We start from the raw sequence: 25,099 nt of genomic DNA, 5'->3' as shown, positions 1-25,099 counted from the left end.
TTCAAAGTCGTCCAAGAAATCGAAGCCGAAGCGCCGTCCGAGCAAGAAGGAAAAGCGATCCAATTCTCGAAGCCAAACACCTACGTTTCTAGCATAAATATATATGGTAAGTGGGCTTGTTTTTTTTTAACTTAAAGTTTTGAATTTTATGCATATGTGATTTTCGGTTTTTTTGATAAAACAATTTTTTTCCTACTCCTTCTTGTGTTGTGTCATTCGGTTTTAAGCACTGTGAGGAGTCGACTGTATATGAGTGGGAATCCCAACCATAACGTACCCTTACGCGGTGGGGGATATAACCGCTATACGGCCTCGCCCCCTTAGAGGAGTAAAAATTAGGGACTGACGTCAGTAAACCATAGAAAGTTAGATAAATCACAGTGGCTGGTAAATGTTATGCATGTTGATGAAGTATGTATGCAAGTCATGTGTTTCGAAATTACGCATGTTGTTTTATTGTGCTCGATATTCCCCCACTTGCTGAGTATTCTCAAATACTCACCCCCCCTTACAACCCTTCCCAGATAAGCTTGAGGAAGAAATTGAGGAGGAAGAATCTGAGCAGTTCTGGGGATGGTGAATGCTCAAGAGATTAGATTAAGTTTAAGTTTATTATTATTATTATGCAGTTTACGTTTCCGCTTTAACTCTGTCGCTTTTATGAAATTTCGGTATTGTAAGACCATTGTTATTTCATTTGAAATTATGATATATAAACTGGTTCGGTTTATACTGTGCTACAAAAAGCTTGTTGTTTCGATTGTGTGATTGTTAAACGCCGGTGTCAATCCCGAGCTTCGGGGCGTGACATTTAAGTTGTATCAGAGCCGTCAGGTTCATAATCCGGGTGGGGAAGAAATTTTTCGGGAAAAATTTTCGGTGAGATTTCGAAAATCGGCCAATGCTATCCCCTCCGAAACAGTCCAACGAGCGATTTTCACTACTTTGTTGTGAGGTAGGGGTCGAAATCGCGAAATCCTCCATTTAGGCCTCCGAAACGTCGTTTTTGCCGTTTTAGGAAATATTCGTAGACCCTATAACTTCTCATAAAAAATTCCGAATCCGATTCCGTCGATTGTTCTGGAATCCCCTCGACATATGCTTCAAACCCATATGTCTAATTCAAAACTTTCCACTTTTGGAAAAAAAATATATTTATGTAATTTTCGAAAAATTCATATATATTGCATATTGTCCCTTGTTATATACTGTCTCTTTCCGATTCTGATCATTTTCATTTTTTGATTTCAGGAAATGGCTACATCTACTCCCATGCGACCCCGCACCCGTGCCCAAGCTTCCATTCGGTTGAAGGAGCTTGCCCTTCTATCAGTCCCGTCAGATTCAGAGACTTAGAGCCAGACTGAGTGAGAGGAGGAGGCAGGTCGAGACTTTAGCCGCTGAGAAAGAGGAGATTCGTGTGCGCCTTAACCAGTCTATCTATCAGGGTGAACTAGTTAGAGGTGATAACATTGACCTAAGATATGTCATAGAACAGTGCAAGTCTCAACATGGAAGGCTACGAGAGGATGCAGAACGTTATCGCGAGGAGCTGGAGGAAGAGAAACAGCAGAATGCCAAGGGTAAGAGGAGGCTGGAGAATTCGTGTGAGGCCATGAACAGCCTCGCGTATGTAAGCCAACGTCTGACCCAACAGGTGGAAGCTCTAAAGGACCAACTCAAGCAGAAGAAACAATATCATCTGCAGTATCAACAGCATTGGAACGACGAGATGGAAGTGGCTGAGGCGGAGATTCAGGGACTTAAGGCACAGGTGACACAGCTCACAGAAGAGAACGCCCAGCTTACCCACATGGTGGAGATACTCCAAGAGGAAGAGCCAGAGGAGGAGCCGGAAGAAGAGGAGCCGATAGAGATCGATGAGCCTATAGCTACCATAGGATATGGAGAGATAGATGATTAGAGTTTCTTAGTTACCTTTCCTTATTACTAGGAGTTTATCTTTCCATTGTTGCTATTTTATTTCAGTCAGTACTATTTGTTGCATTCAGTTGTTCATCTACATTCAAAAATTAATAAAGTTATGTTTATTTATTAATCTCAGTTGTTCCAGCATAACATAATTATTCAATCTTGTCGTTATGCACGTCAAATTCTTAGAAGCATTTAACTTGTAGGAAATGGCCGGTAGACCACCAAGACAAAACCGCAACCCCCGTTATGCTAACAACAACAGCAATGCCAACGAAGAAGGCAACGTACCTCCACCTCAATTCAGTCTTAATCAAGCAGACTTGATGGCCATAGCCACGATCGTGGCAACAACACTGCAAGGGTTAGTGAACCCGAACGCCAATCAACCACCACCACCTCCACTACAGCACGGAGTAAAGTTCCATTATGAATCCCTCCCCAAAAACAGGTGTCCAACCTTCAGTGGAGCTGCTGACCCTGAAGTTAGCCAGAGTTGGCTAAAAAGCGTGGAGACTCAGCTGCGGCTGTTGGAAGTCCCAGACGCGCTGAAAGTGGATATAATAGTGCCCTTCATGGAGGATAAATCGGGCAAGTGGTGGGAAGCAATCTCGCCAGCCATGGCAGCTGCAAGACAAATCACATGGCAGCGTTTTAGAGAAGCTTTCCTGAAACAGTATTATCCAGCCGAGGTCAGACTGCAGAAACTGAGCGAGTTTGAAAACTTCAGTCAAGCTCCAGATATGTCAATTGTGGAATACACCTCTCAGTTCAATGCCCTTGGATCTTATGCTCCAGCAATTATGGCGGATGAAGTTCTGAAATTGCACCGCTTTAAGAAGGGGTTGAATAGCAGGATCCAATCAGCTCTAGCAGTCTACCAACCTGCCAACTTTTCAGATCTGATGGGTGCGGCTATCTGAGCCGAAGCTGACATTCGTCGAAGAGAAGGGGAAAACAGGAACAAACGACCTCTTAACAGCTAGCCTTTTCAGGGCAAACCAATGTTCAAGAGGCCCAATCAGTCAGGTGGACCTCTCTCAGGGCAATTCCCCGCCAATAACCATCAAGGACTCAAGCCATGCCCAACTTGCGGCTTCAAGCACTCCGGGGAATGCCGAAGGGCCAGCGGTGTATGTTTTGGATGTGGAAAATTGGGGCACAGAATTGCATAGTGTCCTACCGCCGCCAAACCGACCAGCAGGGCCGAATAGAGGAACTGGGCCAAATGCGGGAGCAGACCCTAGTAAATCAAAGGAGGACAACCCAATGCCAGGGTCTTTGCCATGACTCATGAGGAGGGAGACGACGCCAATGAAGTCGTGTCAGGTACCATACTTATTCAGCAAGTGCCTGCTTATACATTATTTGACTGTGGTGCTACCCATTCCTTTATGTCTAAGAGATTTGCTAAGAAGTTAGGCTATAAGCCCGAGAAATTAAATGAGCCCTTTCGTATAGCCACACCTACAAGTAGGGCCATTGAAACTCACGAAATTTACAGAGATTGTAAAATCAGTATTAGTGATCAGACTTTTAGTGTCGACTTGATACAGTTGATCATGGTCGACTTCGACATCATCTTAGGGATGGATTGCTAGCCAGAATCAATGCGACAGTAGATTGTAAGGGGAAGAGAGTCAATCAAGATGTAAGTTACTGGACCGGTTTCCTAAGATTGATAGACGACCAGGGTACGGGTCCCTGGACTTAGTAGATAACCAGGGTGCGGGTCTCTGGGCCAGGGTACGGGTCTCTGGACTTAGTAGATAACCAGGGTGCGGGTCCCTGGGCCAGGGTGCGGGTCCCTGTACTTAGTAGATAACCAGGGTGCATACCCTGGCCCAGGGACCCGCACCCTGGTTATCTTTTAAGTCCAGGGACCCGTACCCTGGCCCAGGGACCCGCACCCTGGTTATCTACTAAGTCCAGGGACACGTTGAAATGGACGAGTCGGGTCGGGAACTCTGCCGGGTAAACTATCAAAATATCAAAGGAAATATGAGTTGGCAACTGGCTTGAATCTCACAACTCCTCGGTCCGATTCGTGAGATCTGCAAACAGAAAGTGACCACGTGAATGGGCGCCGGAGGGGTGTCCGGCGTGACCACTCCGATGCTTAAATCAGCAGGGTACTCAAGCAATAAAACCAATGTAGCCAAGTGATGGCTGTGAAATTGGTGTGGAACAATAAATGAGAGTATTTAATATGTATTCAATTTCTGAATTGAGAGTAAATGCAAGTAAAGAACCTGGTATTTATAGTAGATAATGCAATGATGACCTCATTTTTTGTGTGTGAGCATTAATTATAATAGGGTGACTAATTATACCATATTGTTCTGACATGTCAAATCGCACACTTGTCACATCCAGGCTACTTGATTCATTGACCACTTGCATTAGTGTCGGAGATAGGTCGGCTATACACACTATTTATCGGCGGCATTAAATACTTCACTCATATCGAGGTGACCGAGCAGAATGCTTCTCAGGTTAATTTACAGAAGAGCTCGGGTATTCCACATCTTGGAGAAATCATGTCCCGGGTGGTCCAATGGCTCGGGACATTAATCCATTTTGTCATGCTATTGGCCTGAGAGCATCCCATCCTGGCCCGGGCACCAACCATGGATATGCTCCATGGCCCGGGAAGTCCCAGGGCCTATCCCTGACCCGCGGTATTCCAGGGCATCATCAACCCGTCTCACAGATAAATATTTGTGAGACCCCCTCATAGGAGACCTACTCATGATGAAATTTGGAAATATGAGAATGATTGCAAAAAGATTCTTCTTGAATTTGGCATGTGTCTATTCAAAAAAGATGTTGAACTTTGATATGTTGTTATGAAGTGAGTTGTTTTAGATTTCAATGGGCATGTGATAATGAATTTGTAATATTGATTTTATTTGAATTCACAAATATGCTAAATTAAGTGACATTTGTACTATTAGTCCTTAATTATGTACCAAAGCGAGAAGATACCAATACTTTTGTAAACCATGATGTTAAGTATTATGTACAAGAGCTTTATTTTTATATCCTGAAACTTGAAGTATTCGTACATAGGGATGTAATCGAGCCGAGCCGATCCGAACTCTTGAATGTTTGAGATTGGTTTGTTTATAATCGAGCCGAGCTCGAGCTTTATTTATCGAATATATTCATGGCTCACGAGCTTATTCAAGCTTTTATCGAACCTAAACGAGCTCAATAAATATGAATTGTACATTTAAATATTCATTAAATTCATTAAAAAAATAAATTATACATTTAGAAAAAAATATAATATTCTTATTAAAATTTGTCAATTTATTATAATAAAAATAATTTAATAGAATTTTCTATATATTTCATAATTAATGTGTTAAATCAATAAATTAAATAGCAAAATTATTATTTTTCATCTAAGATATTACTTATGAATTTATTAACGAACATGTTTACGAGCTAACGAGCAGAATATCGTAGAGCTTGAGCTTGGTTCGTTTATCTTAACGAGCCTCATTAAACGAGTTCAAACGAGCTTTTATCGAATCGAGCTTCGAATAGCTCACAAACGGTTTGGCTAATTTACATCCCTATTCGTACATGTATACAAATAGGTGGAGACAATATGCAGTGAATGAGATCACCACATCGGGTTTGTGCACAAAATGAATTTCTCGTATCCAAAACCATGTGTGTACGTGCCTCGAATATCCAAAATTGTTCTATATTAATTCTGAATTATTTCGAATTTGGTACACTTCTAACCTAATTTATTCTAAGTAGTAAAGTTTAATCTTAATGGCCTAAAATTTTAACCTTGAAAGACAAATAATATGTGTTCAATTATGGAGCATATGTACTTGTATTGTTTGTGTATTGTATCAGATCACATGATCACACATACGTTTTTAAGAGTGGAGTTCAACTACAAGCGTGTTTACAAATTGGTCTTATAGAAGCCTAAATAACATATATTTTTGAAGTTTATGATTACATATAATTTCGCAATCATAGACATTGAAAAATGATTGATATTACAACTTGTGATCTCATTGAGAAATTATTGATGTCACAAACGTCGTCTTACAAATTCATACAAATTGTTTATCATTCAATGAGATCGCATGTTGTGATATCATTCATAGTTCAATGTCTAAAATTATGAAATTATACTTAATTATAAACTTAAAAAAATGTTGAATATGTTGTTTAGGTTTCTATAAGACCAGTTTTTAAGACAGCTATTGTATTTGAACTCTATTCTTAGTAGAGTATGAGTGATCATGTGATTTGGTACAATACATGCACAATCCAGTACATATACTAACTAAGTACATAGTGTTCTTCTTTTAGGGATAAATATTTGAGCTTTTCATCAGCTGATCGGGCTTCTGAAGGTTTTCTGCTGAACTACCTATCAGCTGGACGATCAGTTGAATTGGTCTTTGATATATCAGTTGAACTGTTTGGGCGATCAGTTGGCGCTTTCAGTTTGCGTCTCAATAACTTCAGTTTAGACTCGGTAGCTTTCTGCGTACTTAGGTAAATTCATTAGAAAAAAATAACAACTTTTGTTAACATCAAAATCAAGATTGCAAAAATGAATTGTTTCAACATTTGGATAAGGTATTGAAAACAGAACAAATAAAACAACAGACACAAAGAATTTTATGGATGTTCGGAGTTTTAAACTGCTCCTACGTCACCCCTTCTATCTCAAGGATAAAATTTCACTAAAAGAATTTGATTGATTACAAATATTTTTAGTCCAAACTGAAACTCTTAGCTTATATTTTTAGTTATCGATTTGATAACTGAATAGATCTAAAAGTAGTCTGAATGTTACGAGTAAAACAATAAAGTGATAGCTAAATTTTGCGATTTGTAAACTAAATGAACTTGAAAGTAAATCACAGATAACTGATAGTTGTTCGTGAATTGTTTGTTATGTTGATTCATAACTGTGAGAACCGAAAATTTTCAATAATGCATTTAATAAAATTGTAAGGAAATTTGTAGGATTTGATTCTTTGTATAAAATAATAATAATAAGATATGCACTTTGGGAATCAATTGTTGGACATAGTTTTGCCAAGTCAATAATAATACATTAAGGCAAGCATATTTTCGAAAATTAGGTAGGAAATATTGCAAGATTGAGATATCCTACAAGAATCTAAAGGATTAAAGCATGAGATGGTGATCAAATTTTCGAAATATTATGATATCCTATGCCTAATGGGTGTGATGCTTGAATACGATGAAGCTTTTAAGGTAATTAGAAGCAAATCAAATAAATTGCTCAAAAATCATCCCATCCCTTGCACCTAGATTTTCGAGCCAAGCAAAGAGGAAGGAATCAAAGATTAAATCTCTCAATTTAGGTAGATGAATTTTCGGAATTGGCAAGGGAGATTGGAGTCAAAATTGTGAGATTTGGTATGATTTTTGGTAGGATGTGAGTACCAAATTTAGACCCTTTTCCCTCACCTATAAATAGACCATCAAGCCTAGCCATTTTTGCACCTACAATTTCGAAAATCCCCTTGCTGAAATCTCGAAATTTAGCAGCTCTCCATAGCCACACTCTGCACAAAAATCGTTTCAAAGTCGTCCAAGAAATCGAAGCCGAAGCGCCGTCCGAGCAAGAAGGAAAAGCGATCCAATTCTCGAAGCCAAACACCTACGTTTCTAGCATAAATATATATGGTAAGTGGGCTTGTTTTTTTTTTAACTTAAAGTTTTGAATTTTATGCATATGTGATTTTCGGTTTTTTTGATAAAACAATTTTTTTCCTACTCCTTCTTGTGTTGTGTCATTCGGTTTTAAGCACTGTGAGGAGTCGACTGTATATGAGTGGGAATCCCAACCATAACGTACCCTTACGCGGTGGGGGATATAACCGCTATACGGCCTCGCCCCCTTAGAGGAGTAAAAATTAGGGACTGACGTCAGTAAACCATAGAAAGTTAGATAAATCACAGTGGCTGGTAAATGTTATGCATGTTGATGAAGTATGTATGCAAGTCATGTGTTTCGAAATTATGCATGTTGTTTTATTGTGCTCGATATTCCCCCACTTGCTGAGTATTCTCAAATACTCACCCCCCCTTACAACCCTTCCCAGATAAGCTTGAGGAAGAAATTGAGGAGGAAGAATCTGAGCAGTTCTGGGGATGGTGAATGCTCAAGAGATTAGATTAAGTTTAAGTTTATTATTATTATTATGCAGTTTACGTTTCCGCTTTAACTCTGTCGCTTTTATGAAATTTCGGTATTGTAAGACCATTGTTATTTCATTTGAAATTATGATATATAAACTGGTTCGGTTTATACTGTGCTACAAAAAGCTTGTTGTTTCGATTATGTGATTGTTAAACGCCGGTGTCAATCCCGAGCTTCGGGGCGTGACATTTAAGTTGTATCAGAGCCGTCAGGTTCATAATCCGGGTGGGGAAGAAATTTTTCGGGAAAAATTTTCGGTGAGATTTCGAAAATCGGCCAATGCTATCCCCTCCGAAACAGTCCAACGAGCGATTTTCACTACTTTGTTGTGAGGTAGGGGTCGAAATCGCGAAATCCTCCATTTAGGCCTCCGAAACGTCGTTTTTGCCGTTTTAGGAAATATTCGTAGACCCTATAACTTCTCATAAAAAATTCCGAATCCGATTCCGTCGATTGTTCTGGAATCCCCTCGACATATGCTTCAAACCCATATGTCTAATTCAAAACTTTCCACTTTTGGAAAAAAAATATATTTATGTAATTTTCGAAAAATTCATATATATTGCATATTGTCCCTTGTTATATACTGTCTCTTTCCGATTCTGATCATTTTCATTTTTTGATTTCAGGAAATGGCTACATCTACTCCCATGCGACCCCGCACCCGTGCCCAAGCTTCCATTCGGTTGAAGGAGCTTGCCCTTCTATCAGTCCCGTCAGATTCAGAGACTTAGAGCCAGACTGAGTGAGAGGAGGAGGCAGGTCGAGACTTTAGCCGCTGAGAAAGAGGAGATTCGTGTGCGCCTTAACCAGTCTATCTATCAGGGTGAACTAGTTAGAGGTGATAACATTGACCTAAGATATGTCATAGAACAGTGCAAGTCTCAACATGGAAGGCTACGAGAGGATGCAGAACGTTATCGCGAGGAGCTGGAGGAAGAGAAACAGCAGAATGCCAAGGGTAAGAGGAGGCTGGAGAATTCGTGTGAGGCCATGAACAGCCTCGCGTATGTAAGCCAACGTCTGACCCAACAGGTGGAAGCTCTAAAGGACCAACTCAAGCAGAAGAAACAATATCATCTGCAGTATCAACAGCATTGGAACGACGAGATGGAAGTGGCTGAGGCGGAGATTCAGGGACTTAAGGCACAGGTGACACAGCTCACAGAAGAGAACGCCCAGCTTACCCACATGGTGGAGATACTCCAAGAGGAAGAGCCAGAGGAGGAGCCGGAAGAAGAGGAGCCGATAGAGATCGATGAGCCTATAGCTACCATAGGAGATGGAGAGATAGATGATTAGAGTTTCTTAGTTACCTTTCCTTATTACTAGGAGTTTATCTTTCCATTGTTGCTATTTTATTTCAGTCAGTACTATTTGTTGCATTCAGTTGTTCATCTACATTCAAAAATTAATAAAGTTATGTTTATTTATTAATCTCAGTTGTTCCAGCATAACATAATTATTCAATCTTGTCGTTATGCACGTCAAATTCTTAGAAGCATTTAACTTGTAGGAAATGGCCGGTAGACCACCAAGACAAAACCGCAACCCCCGTTATGCTAACAACAACAGCAATGCCAACGAAGAAGGCAACGTACCTCCACCTCAATTCAGTCTTAATCAAGCAGACTTGATGGCCATAGCCACGATCGTGGCAACAACACTGCAAGGGTTAGTGAACCCGAACGCCAATCAACCACCACCACCTCCACTACAGCACGGAGTAAAGTTCCATTATGAATCCCTCCCCAAGAACAGGTGTCCAACCTTCAGTGGAGCTGCTGACCCTGAAGTTAGCCAGAGTTGGCTAAAAAGCGTGGAGACTCAGCTGCGGCTGTTGGAAGTCCCAGACGCGCTGAAAGTGGATATAATAGTGCCCTTCATGGAGGATAAATCGGGCAAGTGGTGGGAAGCAATCTCGCCAGCCATGGCAGCTGCAAGACAAATCACATGGCAGCGTTTTAGAGAAGCTTTCCTGAAACAGTATTATCCAGCCGAGGTCAGACTGCAGAAACTGAGCGAGTTTGAAAACTTCAGTCAAGCTCCAGATATGTCAATTGTGGAATACACCTCTCAGTTCAATGCCCTTGGATCTTATGCTCCAGCAATTATGGCGGATGAAGTTCTGAAATTGCACCGCTTTAAGAAGGGGTTGAATAGCAGGATCCAATCAGCTCTAGCAGTCTACCAACCTGCCAACTTTTCGGATCTGATGGGTGCGGCTATCTGAGCCGAAGCTGACATTCGTCGAAGAGAAGGGGAAAACAGGAACAAACGACCTCTTAACAGCCATCCTTTTCAGGGCAAACCAATGTTCAAGAGGCCCAATCAGTCAGGTGGACCTCCCTCAGGGCAATTCCCCGCCAATAACCATCAAGGACTCAAGCCATGCCCAACTTGCGGCTTCAAGCACTCCGGGGAATGCCGAAGGGCCAGCGGTGTATGTTTTGGATGTGGAAAATTGGGGCACAGAATTGCATAGTGTCCTACCGCCGCCAAACCGACCAGCAGGGCCGAATAGAGGAACTGGGCCAAATGCGGGAGCAGACCCTAGTAAATCAAAGGAGGACAACCCAATGCCAGGGTCTTTGCCATGACTCATGAGGAGGGAGACGACGCCAATGAAGTCGTGTCAGGTACCATACTTATTCAGCAAGTGCCTGCTTATACATTATTTGACTGTGGTGCTACCCATTCCTTTATGTCTAAGAGATTTGCTAAGAAGTTAGGCTATAAGCCCGAGAAATTAAATGAGCCCTTTCGTATAGCCACACCTACAAGTAGGGCCATTGAAACTCACGAAATTTACAGAGATTGTAAAATCAGTATTAGTGATCAGACTTTTAGTGTCGACTTGATACAGTTGATCATGGTCGACTTCGACATCATCTTAGGGATGGATTGCTAGCCAGAAACAATGCGACAGTAGATTGTAAGGGGAAGAGAGTCAAACTCCGAACCCCAGATCAGGAAGAAGTCGTGTATCATGGCAAGTCCAAGGAGCGAAAGTCACTGCTTTCCGCATCTCAAGCTTGGAGAGCAATGAAATCCGGAGAAGACATCTACCTAGCAATGGTCAGTGAAGTAAGAGAAGAAGTAGAACTGAAATTGGAGGACATCCCGATAGTGAAAGAGTTCCCAGATGTGTTTCCAGAAGAACTCTCGGGGACGGTCCCGAATCGCGAAGTGGAGTTCGAGATCAATCTGGTTCCCGGTGCTGCACCAATCTCTAAGGCACCTTACAGAATGGCACCAGCCGAACTCAAGGAGCTGAAAGAACTACTCCAAGAATTGCTAGATAAAAGGCAAATTCGACCGAGTGTGTCCCCGTGGGGAGCTCCAGTACTCTTCGTGAAGAAGAAAGACGGGAGTATGAGATTGTGCATCGACTATAGAGAATTGAACAAGATCACAATCAAGAACAGGTACCCTCTACCCCGGATAGACGATTTGTTTGATCAGCTTAAAGGAGCCGCCGTCTTTTCTAAACTGGATCTGAGGACAGGTTATCACCAGTTGAAGGTCAGGGCTGAAGATATCCCCAAGACAGCCTTTCGAACCAGGTATGGGCATTATGAATTCACAGTGATGCCTTTTGGTCTGACCAACACACCGGCATCATTCATGGATCTGATGAACAGAGTATTCAAGCCATTCTTGGATCAGTTCATAGTGGTATTCATCGATGATATCCTCGTCTATTCTCCTGACAAGACGAGCCATGAAGAGCACATTCACCTTGCTCTGCAGACCTTAAGAGAGAATAAGCTCTATGCTAAGTTCAACAAGTGTGAATTCTGGCTAAGGAGTGTGTCATTTCTGGGACACATAATCTCGAGAGAAGGAGTGTCAGTGGATCCAAGGAAGGTAGAGGCGATTAATGAGTGGCCAAGACCGAAGAACGCCACCGATATCAGAAGCTTTCTTGGATTGGCAAGTTACTACCGGAAGTTTGTCGAAGGGTTCTCCTCGATAGCCATGCCACTGACGAAGCTCTCACAGAAGAATGCTAGATTCACCTGGAGTGAGGGTTGCGAGAAGAGTTTCCAGACATTGAAAGAGAAACTCGCGTCCACACCAGTGTTGATCTTGCCCGCAGAGAATAAAGATTTCACTATCTACATTGACGCCTCTAAGGACGGTCTAGGATGTGTACTCATGCAAGAAGGAAGGGTGATCGCCTACGCATAAAGGCAGTTGAAACCGCATGAGCAGAACTACCCTACTCATGATCTGGAACTAGCAGAGGTTGTCTTCGCCTTAAAGATTTGGAGGCACTACCTCTATGGCGCTAAATGTGAAATCTTCACAGACCATCAGAGCCTCAAGTACTTGTTCACCCAAAAAGAACTGAATATGAGGCAACGACGATGGATCGAACTTTTGAAGGACTATGACTTGACCATAAGTTACCATCCAGGTAAAGCAAACAAAGCGGCTGATGCGCTAAGTCGGAAGGGCCCAGGCAAGGTAACTCTAGCTTCCCTCTCGGCCCAGCCATGTCTGCAGGAGACCGTCAAGTTAAACCAAGATCGAGATCCGGCACTGACCAAACTTAAGGAGCAGGTTAGAGAAGGGAAGTCTCTGGATCATCAAATTGATGACAATGGAATCTTAAGGATGAAAGGAAGACTGTGTGTGCCCCACAGCGATAACCTTCGCCAAAAGATAATGGAAGAGGCGCTCAAGTCAAAATTCTCAGTCCATCCAAGCAGTACGGAAATGTACAGGGATCTCAAAAATAATTTCTGGTGGAATGGCATGAAAAGAGATGTAGCTGAATTCGTCTCCAGATGTAAGGTATGCCAGCAGGTCAAAGCCGAACACCAGCGACCTGGAGGATTATTGCAACCTCTGGAAATCCCCGAGTGGAAGTGGGAGCATATTTCCATGGACTTTTTGGTAGAATTGCCAAGGTATAGGCAAAGCCACAATGGTATATGGGTGATCGTGGACAGACTCACGAAGACCGCACACTTCCTACCCGTCCGCATGAATTACAATCTCGATAATTTGGCTTCGCTGTACATGGACAACATTGTGAGACTGCATGGAGTGCCAGTGAACATCTTATCTGATAGAGACCCGAGGTTCGTCTCGCGCTTTTGGAAGAGCTTTCAAGAGACCATGGGGACGAAAGTGACCCTAAGTACGGCCTATCATCCGCAAACCGATGGGCAAACAGAGAGAACCATACAAACCTTAGAAGATATGCTGCGAGCATGCGCTCTTGAATTCAGTAGCAACTGGAGCACTCATTTACCCTTAATTGAGTTTGCCTACAACAACAGCTATCACAGCAGTAACGGAATGACTCCATACAAAGCCCTTTATGGAAGGAAATTTCGATCACCACTTTACTGGGATGAAGTGGGAGAGAAAGCCGTGGTGGGACCCGAGCTAGTACAGATGACAGTGGACAAGGTTAAAATTGTCCGAGAAAAACTCAAGGCAGCTCAGGACCGACAGAAGAGCTGGGCAGATCTGAAAAGAAGGCCTGTAGAGTTCAACGTGGGCGAGAAAGCTTTTGTGAAAGTCTCGCCTATGAGAGGAGTTGTCAGATTTAGTAAAGCTGGGAAGCTGAACCCTCGATATGTGGGACCTTTCGAAATCTTGGAAAAAGTGGGCACATTAGCAAGCAGACTGGCATTGCCACCAAGCATGTCTAGGATCCACAACGTGTTCCATGTGTCCCAATTGAGAAGGTACATTCCAGACCCGAGTCACGTGTTGGAGGTAGAACCACTCTTGATCGAAGGAAACTTGGGAGAAGAACTGAAATACGAAGAAGTCCCTATCAGAATCGTGGACACCAAGGAACAAGTCCTTAGACGACGTATTATTCCCTACATCAAAGTGCAGTGGTCCAACCACACAGAGCGGGAAGCAACTTGGGAATTTGAAGAAAAGATGCATAAGGAATATCCCTACCTATTTGGAGACCAAGACAACTCCAGTTTCAAAGACGAAACTTCTCATAAGGAGGTAAAAATGTGAGAACCAAAAATTTTCAATAATGCATTTAATAAAATTGTAAGGAAATTTGTAGGATTTGATTCTTTGTATAAAATAATAATAATAAGATATGCACTTTGGAAATCAATTGTTGGATATAGTTTTGCCAAGTCAATAATAATACATCAAGGCAAGCATATTTTCGAAAATTAGGTAGGAAATATTGCAAGATTGAGATATCCTACAAGAATCTAAAGGATTAAAGCATGAGATGGTGATCAAATTTTCGAAATATTATGATATCCTATGCCTAATGGGTGTGATGCTTGAATACAAGGAAGCTTTCAAGGTAATTAGAAGCAAATCAACTAAATTGCTCAAAAATCATCCCATCCCTTGCACCTAGATTTTCGAGCCAAGCAAGGAGGAAGGAATCAAGGATTAAATCTCTCAATTTAGGTAGATGAATTTTCGGAATTGGCAAGGGAGATTGGAGTCAAAATTGTGAGATTTGGTATGATTTTTGGTAGGATGTGAGTACCAAATTTAGACCATTTTCTCTCACCTATAAATACACCATCAAGCCTAGCCATTCTTGCACCTACAATTTCGAAAATCCCCTTGCTGAAATCTCGAAATTTAGCAGCTCTCCATAGCCAAACTCTGCACAAAAATCGTTTCAAAGTCGTCCAAGAAATCGAAGCCGAAGCGCCGTCTGAGCAAGAAGGAAAATCGATCCAATTCTCGAAGCCAAACACCTACATTTCTAGCATAAATACATATGGTAAGTGGGCTTGTTTTTTTTAAACTTAAAGTTTCGAATTTTATGCATACGTGATTTTCGGTTTTTTTGATAAAAACTTCGGTCGAGTACAATTCTTTTCCTACTCCTTCTTGTGTTGTGTCATTCGGTTTTAAGCATTGTGAGGAATCGACTGTATGTGGGTGGGAATCCCAACCATGACGTACCCTTACGCGGTGGGGATATAACCGCTATACGGCCTCGCCCCCTTAGAGGAGTAAAAATTAGGGACTGACGTCAGTAAACCATAGAAAGTTAGATAAATCACAGTGGCTGGTAAATGTTATGCATGTTGATGAAGTATGTATGCAAGTAATGTGTTTCAAAATTATGCATGTTGTTTTATTATGCTCGATATTCCCCCACTTGCTGAGTATTCCCAAATACTCACCCCCCTTACAACCCTTCCCAGATAAGCTTGAGGAAGAAATTGAGGAGGAAGAATCTGAGCAGTTCTGGGGATGGTGAATGCTCAAGAGATTAGATTAATTTTAAGTTAATTATTATTATTATGCAGTTTACGTTTCCGCTTTAACTCTGTCGTTTTTATGAAATTTCGGTATTGTAAGACAATTGTTATTTCATTTGAAATTATGATATATAAACTGGTTCGGTTTATACTGTGCTACAAAAAGCTTGTTGTTTCGATTGTGTGATTGTTAAACAACGCCGGTGTCAATCCCGAGCTTCGGGGCGTGACAGTGACATTTGTTCAACTGAATTCATCTGAATTCATCAGCTATGAATAGTCTTCGATTTCAACGGTCACATCGAATGCATTTAATGATTAATATCCGTTGAATCGTCTTCTAGTCTATGTAGACGACTTTTTCTCACAGTGGTACGATGTATCAGACTTGCTCTGCTTCATCTGTTCTACTTTGTTACTGATAATGAGTTTGTGTGCTAAGATTTAAATTTCCAGCAGATGACATGGATAACTTATATGAAGTCAAACTGGTCAACTGATCAGTTCAGCTGGACTACATCAGTTTTAACTGATGTCTTCTAAGTTTGAACATTCAGTTGAGTTAGGTCATTTCAATTCAGCCTTGCGAAGTCTTCGGTTCTGATCTTCAATCTGTTTATCAAACTTAGAATCATTAGTTTTACGATTTATTTATACTTATAAGAACTTTATTCTATAAACTTCAGTTCTTAATCTATTTTAAGTCGATAAGTCTACTTTGATTTCATAATCAGTAACGACCTCTCAGTTGCGTTATTTCAATTCGATTTTTCAGTTCTTTTACAGATTTTGTCAAACTCTGAAAATCACAAATTCCAACAAATGTTGTTGGAGCGTTTGTCAATACAAATAGCATTATTTTGAACTCGTATTGTCCATAACTGCTTCTGAGTGATGTCTTCGGAATATTTTCTTTCTTGACCTTTAGCTGATGATAGCCTGATCTTAAGTAGAGTTAAGAAAAAATGGTAGCCCCTTTGAGTTGATTGAACAAATCATCTACCCTTGGAAGAGGGTACATGTTTTTGACTGTTATCTTGTTCAGCTCTCTATAGTCAATACTCAATCTCATGCTTTCATCTTTCTTCTTTAGAAATACAAGAGGAGCTCCCCAAGGAGAGATACTTGTCTGATTTGCTTCTTGTTTAACAACTCTTGGCGATTTGTTCTTTTAGTTGTTTGAGTTTGGCAGGAGCCATTCGGTAAGGTGCTTTTGAGACTGGTGTTGCACCTGTTACCAAATTAATCTCAAACTCCACTTCACGGTCTAGGATTGTTCCACCTAATTCTTCCGGGAAAACGCCTAGAAATTCTCGTACTACTCGTATATCTTTTATCTTGATATTGTCTTTATCTCCTACTTCATTCACCATTGCTAGATAAATATATTCACCTGACTTCGTGACTTTCCTAATTTGAGAAGCATAAAGAAGATATTTTTCTTCTTTGGTCTTGCCATGTTATACAATTTCTTATTTTTTATTTAATCCAAACTTTAGTACTAGTAACTGCGTAAGTCATTTAATCCAACCGTTAGCACTGGAAACCGCACAAGTCATCAAGCAGAATCGAACTATCTATCGAAGTGCTAAAAACAGGATGGTGAAACCAAGCAGGACGAAGTGTCACCGCATATAAGTCAAGCTGCAAAGATGTCGCGCCGTTCGCATTTCTCGTTGTTAAGCTGGTGGACAAAACATCTTGCCGTTCAAAACTCGAGCTGCTATCTGAAATTTCACGGTCTTCGAATATTTTCTGTCCATTTGTAGGAATTTCGGACTTTGGAAGTTGGAAAAATTCTTAAATAAGACAAAATTGATTTTGCAAAAAAATTGGTAAATCATTTAGTTCTATTTAATTATACCTGATCCTATATTCTGAGTTTCCCAAGTTTTAAAAATTTCTAAACATTTTATGTTATTCTTTACAGTTTACACTTCATAAGAACTAGCGGATGAGACACACGCGTTGCGTGTAACATAATATTAGATATTTGAAATATTGTTTAATCAATTTATAAAACGAATATTTGATATTTGTAATTTGATATGAATATTATAATTAGTGTGTTTATACACCTTGTTGTGTAGGACAAAAAAGTCTATTTCTCTATTAAACTTAATTTCAATAAAAAAATATAATAATATTATGGTAGAAAAAAAAGGTTTTTTTGCGTTAAAAATACTAACCATAAGATTTTTTTAAATTGAGAAGTTTTCAAATGTGTTGATATGGTTATAGCTTCCATTTTTGGGGAAGATTTCATACGTAGGATTGATGTGGTTGAAATTATTATAATTTATATGTGGTGTTGAAGAAGATAGTAAAAATGGAAGAAATTTTGGTGTCCTCTTCAAGCAGTATTTCTACCACACTCACATTTAATAATACGGTATAGATGGTATAGATATAAGATAAATTATTTTATTTTTAATCATGATTAATAATTTAAAAATAAAAATCTCGATTGAAAAATCTTGGTGCATGTGAATGATGGTGTTTGTGTATATCATAGAACAGCCTCTTAGTAGCATTTTTGCCGACCATTTCATTTTTTTAGTAAAATGGATAGAAACAATCAATATTTATAAATTGCTTAAATTTGTTCACTTATTGAACAAATCTCACATATCATATTTCCGAATTATCCCTTTTTCACAAATTAATATTAGTCATATTTTATAAATTTTAACATCACTATTATCCCATTTAGTTATTTTAGGAAATTGATATTTACACTCCATTGTTTGTTATTTGCACTCAATTTATGAATAAATTCGACACATATTTTACACACGAACATAAATAACACAAAATGAAATGTAAATATCAACTCGTTTTATTTTAATATAATTAGATTCTAATTATTTAAAATTTTATTTCATAATTTTTATAATACTATAATTATAAGAACAAAATACATATGCCAGTTGCCTATTTTGATTAAATGAATGTCACTAACAGTTCTAGATAGTTTGATTTTAGAAATAAGCAGAAATAAAAAATTTAGAGGCCTCAAAGATAAATTGAACGCCAATAACTTAAAAGAATATGGCTAAAAATTGAGATTTAAAAAAAATTAAAGGGAAAGTTATAAGATAACATTTTAAAAAATAATAATTTTATGAGCTTATATTTGATTAATACCACCATGCATAAATTAAAAAGAATAACATTGTAGAAAAAGGAAGATAATTCATTGGAATGCTAAAATAATAGATAAAGAGAGTACGAAAATTACAAATTGTAACTTATTTTTGCTTAGTATTCTCGAAGGAAAGACATAATTGGGCTCGTACTAATCTTATCGGATCGCAAACTTATAATATATTAAAATTTTCACTTAAGGATACCGATTAAAAAAAAATAAAAAAAAAAAACATTTGCAAAGAAAAAGCAAATGCAAGTTTTGAACTTGCATTTTGCAGTATGATTGTTTGAGAACAAGTCACAATACTTAAATGCAAAAATTACACTTTTGGTATCTTAAAATTGCAATTCTAGTTCTTCTGTGACGTAGTGTTGATATGACATATGTATATAATATAATGTCATGTCAACATTCTCACGGATACGAAAGTTGTTTAAATTGAAACATTCAGTATTAGGACTGAAATATATTTAACCAAAATTATAATTTTTCCTACATGATATATACTTCTCAGTTTTCCCGTCTTATCTCCATCCATAGAGTTGAATATTTACTTTTTAATTAATTAAACCTTATGCGATAATTTGTGCTTTTAGTATCAGATGTTCAGTGAATAATCAAAGGTATCATGCAGATATATTCCGTGCAAATATACACACAGATATATAATTAAGAGGAAAAGTATATATATATATTTATGTAATATTGAAAAAAAATATCGGATACATCCAATGTTGTATAAAAGATTACCCTACTTTTTAATTTCATCTTTTCCAGCTTTCAACAACGCTTCTTCTACCTCTTCCTCCACATCTCTTACCTGCCAGCAGTTCACATGGATCAACTGTTAATTTCTGAGCAATCATATATATATATATATATACTAGTAAAAGATGCACTGTTAATTTCTGAGCAATCATATATATATATATATACTAGTAAAAGATGCACATGCATTGAATGTGTTATTATTATTTTTAATTTGATAATTTGATCAAATAATGCTAAATAATTAACACAAAATTATTTTCGATTTAGAAAAGTTATTCGATTTAAAAGGGAAGTTTTGTTTTGATTTTTTTCTTATTTAAAATATAGAGTGACTTGAAAATATTTTTAGTAGAATAAGAAGGGTAATTATGGAATTAAATATTTTTGTGTCCTCAAATATAGTTATTCTAAGGCCCTCACACTTAATATAATAGTATATATATATATATATATATATAAATGCTACGAGGAAATAAAGTATTGTAACAAAAGCACACTTGTATTTAATTGAACTTCAGTATTGTTTATTTAATTTATGATAGATCCTTTAGTTTTAGTGATAACAAAAAATAATTCATTGTATTAGTATAATTTGGTTTTTTATGTGTATTGCAACTACCTGACAGCGTCTCTATTAAGATTCAGAAGATACCCGTTCAACCGGTTTCAAGGCCTCATTCAACTAGCCTCATAAACCAGAGCCATCCAACCATTGGATTTATTTATTACTTCAGTTGATCGGTCGAAAGCATTCAAAGTATTGTGTAAAGTTAAAACTTTTGATTCCCAACAGCACTACAAACGGTCGGATTTGAAGATTCCCACAAGGATATTGCAAAGTCAACTATGTAGACAAAAAAATTAAAATAGAAAGATTGCAAAAATATCATACCTAGCTACTCTCGTATAACAAAAAATTTGCAAAATGTTGGCCTTTTGATAAATTATGGCCTTAAAGCCGCAAAAGCTGGAAGGATATTAATGAGCATTAAATGATAGTTGGAGCAACTGATGCTAATATGTCCATATTTGCAGGAAATAGTACAAGTTATCGTTGAACGGGAAATTTCAAAAGGTACTATAAATAAAGGATGCTTAGAAGAGTTGAAGACATGAAAAAATTCACGAGAACACATATGCAAGCTTGCATTCTCTAAGAAGGTTTATGAACATTCTTAATCTTAATATAATCTCCACTGCTCAACAATCTTCATATCGAAAACATTCATCATATATTTCAAGGATCATCAAGGGATTTTTTCTTTAACCATTCAACCATTTCTGTTCCAGACGATCAAAGAGTTGTTTGACAGTTTGAATCGGAGGATTCATCTCTTTATTTTATTTGTGTTGTATTGGTTGTTTGACCGAGTGTCTCAACCGTTTGAGTTTAACTAAAAGTTTTGACTTAGGTAGTTTAAACCAAAGTCTTTGGTTCTAGAACTTTTTTAAGTGGAAGAATGGGTAACATAAGGGCTAAAGTCTTCGAACATCCATAAAAAATTGTGTCATTTCCTTTACCACATTAACGTATATTGTTTACTTGCTATATTTGAGTATATAATCATCTTAAGAACCAAAGTTTGACAATTTCAAAATGAAGTCTAGATATCTATTTTGTATAATGGGAGTAGAGAATAGGGAATGTGATATTGCGCAATCTGGGGACCACAACCCATATGTAGATAATGTCTATCATTATCTTCTGATATTTCTGTTTTAGCTCATCATAAAAACTGAAATTATAGTTTTGTTTGTACATATTAAAGGTTATTACCTATCATATACATTAAAGCTTATTAACCAAAACCTTAACCAATCACAATTAAGTTTTGGGTTTCACATTAACAGACAACCTTCATCACATAATAATTCACATATAAGGTCATATACATGGTCGGAGCCGGCTAAGGCCCAATGCGGGTACTTGCCCACGCTAGGCCAAAAAAAAATATGTCTATATTATAATTTTTAGAAAAAAATTAAGTATATATATATTTAGTGTTTACTTTTATATTTACGAAATGTAATTTTACTATTTATGATGCTTAGTATTAACTTTTGAGAACATGATTTTCAAGCTAGTCCCAGATTGATCAGGGAGTGATATTTAAGTTGTATTAGAGGAAAACCAGATTTATATTCGGCTAAGAAAAACTTATATTGGCCTATGTCTGGTAGTATAGCAAATCAGAACAACTCTGGAAAAGGCAATCTTGCCGTTGCGAAGCCAGAACAAACAGTTAATTAGTCGATACTAATCCAATATAAACTAAGTCTGATAGATATTTAATCCAACTGAGACAGTCCATTAGAATATAATAATAAATCCAACATATGATCTCCAGCTAGCAGCTATCGTTTTCGTTTCGAAAATTTGGAGATATTATCATTACGGCGTTTATAAGTCCACAATTTTTTGTGGATCACTAAACCATCAAGTTACTAGGACATTAGAAAAAGTTATCTCTTCACTTGCCAAGTGATTTCCTCATATCGTTACAACTTTTTTTCTGGGAAATAATGAACTTGTGTATATATCATGCGATTTTTAAAAATTATTAATTTATAAAATAGGTTGGCGTTAGGTGAAGGTCGCCTCAATAGCAGTAGATATTTTAAAATTGATGGTGACTTGAGAATAATCATCGGCATGTGATTCACACACACATTGGCAAGCCTTCCGAATAATATTCATTAATGTTCCTCGAGGAAAAGGCAAACCACGTGAAAGGATGAGTGGGATGGGATATCTTCATCAAATATTTTTACCTTTTCAAACTTAAAAATGGTTATATTACCAAAATACTAGAGTCAAAAATTTGTCTGACACAGTCTCATCGGTTGTATTTGTGATACAGATCTCTTATTTCAGTCATCCATGAAAAAATATTATTTTTTATGCTAAGAGTATTACTTTTTATTGTGAATGTCAATAGGGTTGACCCGTCTCACATATTAAGATCCGTGAGACGGTCTCACATACCCACTCAAGACTAGATTATTTTTGTCTACTAGAAAATGACTGTAAAGTAAGTCAATGAACCAAAAAAAAAAAAAAAACCACTTGCAATTTAAGCGCAGGCAAAACTTTGTAATAGGAAGAAAGTGAGACGGACCTTGTGAACGATGTCTTCAGCTTGTTTGGCTTCATCGACTGCTTTTTTAGCAAGTTTATCGAATTTATCCAGGGTTTGCTTAAGCTTGGAGTCTCCGGGGAGCTTCGCCTCCACCTCCTCCACGATCTTGTCCGTTTCCTCCGCTATCTCTTCAACCACTTCAGTCAATTGCTCCACCTTTTCTATGGCTTTGTCGATCTTCGCTGTAACAACATATATATACAAAAATTTAAATACGATCTACAAACGACTTGTGAGAGATAAATGTCATAGAAATGATTTGTTCTTGATTAATACATACTTACTCACCTTTAAGCCCTACAAAGAGTCCTCCTTTGTAGCCAACTGCAGGTAGAATCACTGTTAGTAGTATGCCTAACCACCATTTTTTCCTGCATTAAAAACGTTAAAAACATTAGTTGACTAAACCAGCGAGAAGCAGGCAGGCGCTGCTGTATCTTGACTGAAACGAAAAATAATATTTTTTTTACTCGAATTTTGTCAAGCATCAAAAAATTAACCAATGTATTATGCACGAAAATGATCCTCGTTTCCACCAAACCAAAATTATTTGCTTGCATATGTCTCAAATACATGTTTTGTTACCATGGCGGGGTAGAAGGATCTGGAGAAGATGATGCCCTGGGTACAAAGTTCCTTGAAATAGTGATAGCCCTGTAAATTTGCAAAAAAAAAAAAAAAAAAAGAAGTCAATCTAAGCTGATTGAATAAACAATAACTAAGAAACTCAGTGTAAGGGATTGCTAATTAACGTACGTAAAAATCCCATTTTTTGAGTTGAATTTCAAGAACAGCTGAGATTGATCGATACAAGTCCTACAATGTCCCTGAGACAGGCTGCGCGGCCGAAGACATGGAAGATGGAGATTGCTGCAATCTTTAACATGAAAGTTGATGCAGCGGCTTGAGATTTTCGCACTCATACTCATGACTCCAATTTTTATTAAAAAAAAATCGCCTATTGGGCTAATAGTCGAAGAATGGAATATAATGTATAATGAATTGTTGAAGTTAATTAATGATGAAGGGCAATTCAATAATTGAGATGGCTGATTTTTATTCTTTGTCTATTATTTTTATAGCTGAAAATACATGTTGGAGTCTTTATCTTCTTGTGTTGGTTGTGGGGCTGATGAGTATGTATTTCTGCTATATTCGCTAGGTTTATTTGTTTTTTATATTGTTTTTTTTTAATTGATATTCAACCCATAACACATAGGATGGTTATAAATAAGAGTTAGAAATTATTGAATATTGAAAATAAGAGTTGAAATTATTGAAAATTAGTGTGTGATAATGTATGTAATGATGTATTTATTTTTTGATTATTTCCAAAAAAATTCTATAACAAGTTTCTCAATTTGCGAAGAAAAACACAATTGAGTGGAGAAAATTTTATAAAGTGTGTAGTTTAATATATTTTGTGAATTTGAAATTTTTACTTTTTACCGTAAATTTTTACTTTAACAAAGATAAGTACTTAGTCATGTAAAAGACCATGTAATATATACTATTTTATTAAGCGTGAGACCCTTAGAGTCACTATATTAGAGGACATCAAAATATTTAATTTCATAATTATTCTTTTTACCCTACTAAAAACCTCTTCATCACTCAATGTTTTACATAGAAAAAAATCTAAACAAAACTTTCATTTTAAATCGAACAACTCTTCTAAATTGAAAATAATTTCGTGTTAATTGTTTAGTATTATTTGATCAAATTAAAAATAATAAAACACATGAAATGCGTGTGCATATTTTACTAGTATTGAAAATATGGGAGATTTGAACAAATGGGGAGCCTAGTTTTTTCAAAAAAGAAAAATCATGCAGCCTCATTTATGATAACAAAACTCCATGTTTCTATATGGGGATATGCAATTTTACATGTTGCTGCATTAATTCGTATCAGACCAAGTGTATATAATAAATACTCCCAATTGCAGCTTGCTTTTGGTAAAGAACCAGATATTTCTCATTTGAGAATTTTTAGATGTATGGTATATGTGCCTATTGCACCGCCTCAACGAACAAAAATGAGACCTAAAAGAAAGATAAGAATTTATATTGGTTATGATAGCTCATCAATCATTCGATATCTTGAACCTCAGACATGCGACTTGTTTACGGCACGTTTTGCTGATTGTCAATTTAATGAAGAAAATTTTCCAATGTTAGGGGGAGAAAAGAAACATATCGAAAAGAAAATTACATGGTATACGTCACCATTGTTACATCTGGATCCAAGAACTAAACAATGTGAAAAATGATGTACAACAAATTGTGCACTTGCAAAGAATGACAAATCAAATATCAGATGCATTTGCAGATACAAAATATGTGACTAAATCATATATACATGTTGTAAATACCCCTGCTCGAATTGAAATTTCAAAGAAACAAATTGAAGACACTCATGATGTCATAAAACGTTTGAAGCGTGGAAGGCCAATCGGTTCCAATGATAAAATCCTCGAAAAAGAAAAATCAAAGAGAAACACGATGATCACAAAATAGAGAATGATATTCTAGCAGAATACATGATGATGAAAATGTTCTGTTAGAACCACAAACTAATGAGAATCGTGAAATCTTTATCAATTATATTAATACTGAAAAAATATGGAATCGAAAAGATATAAAAAAAAAATTGA

The 25,099-nt window shown here is 37.6% G+C and overlaps 1 protein-coding gene across 2 annotated transcripts; it reads right to left on the bottom strand.

The window, feature by feature from the left end:
* Positions 1-18,930: 18,930 nt before the first annotated feature.
* On the bottom strand, positions 18,931-23,486 carry LOC142543101 (uncharacterized). 2 transcript variants are annotated; one of them, XM_075650121.1, is made up of 6 exons: positions 23,200-23,486; positions 23,029-23,097; positions 22,732-22,814; positions 22,423-22,625; positions 19,261-19,352; positions 18,931-19,030 (listed from the first exon to the last, which is right to left on the bottom strand). In XM_075650121.1, exons 1-5 carry the CDS (start codon positions 23,370-23,372, stop codon positions 19,284-19,286), a joined length of 597 nt encoding a protein of 198 aa, XP_075506236.1. In that variant the 5' UTR covers positions 23,373-23,486; the 3' UTR covers positions 18,931-19,030; positions 19,261-19,283. The 2 variants fall into 2 exon arrangements, with proteins under 2 accessions (XP_075506236.1, XP_075506235.1); XM_075650120.1 differs by lacking the exon at positions 18,931-19,030 and having other exon boundaries at positions 19,197-19,352; positions 23,200-23,485.
* Positions 23,487-25,099: the final 1,613 nt, after the last annotated feature.

Source organism: Primulina tabacum, chromosome 4, assembly GCF_025594145.1.
Source record: "Primulina tabacum isolate GXHZ01 chromosome 4, ASM2559414v2, whole genome shotgun sequence".
Taxonomy (NCBI): Eukaryota; Viridiplantae; Streptophyta; class Magnoliopsida; order Lamiales; family Gesneriaceae; genus Primulina; species Primulina tabacum.
The sequence above is the reverse complement of the archived record's forward strand: the minus strand, read 5'-3'. Positions and strand labels throughout refer to the sequence as shown.

Excerpts from the sequence above, each read along its gene's own strand:
- LOC142543101 (XM_075650121.1), bottom strand. The coding sequence starts at position 23,372 with ATGAGTATGAGTGCGAAAATCTCAAGCCGCTGCATCAACTTTCATGTT. Across the intron at positions 23,098-23,199 it reads TCAAAAAATGGGATTTTTAC|GGCTATCACTATTTCAAGGA; the intron begins GTACGTTAATTA and ends GCAAATTTACAG. Across the intron at positions 22,626-22,731 it reads ACTCTTTGTAGGGCTTAAAG|CGAAGATCGACAAAGCCATA; the intron begins GTGAGTAAGTAT and ends ATGTTGTTACAG.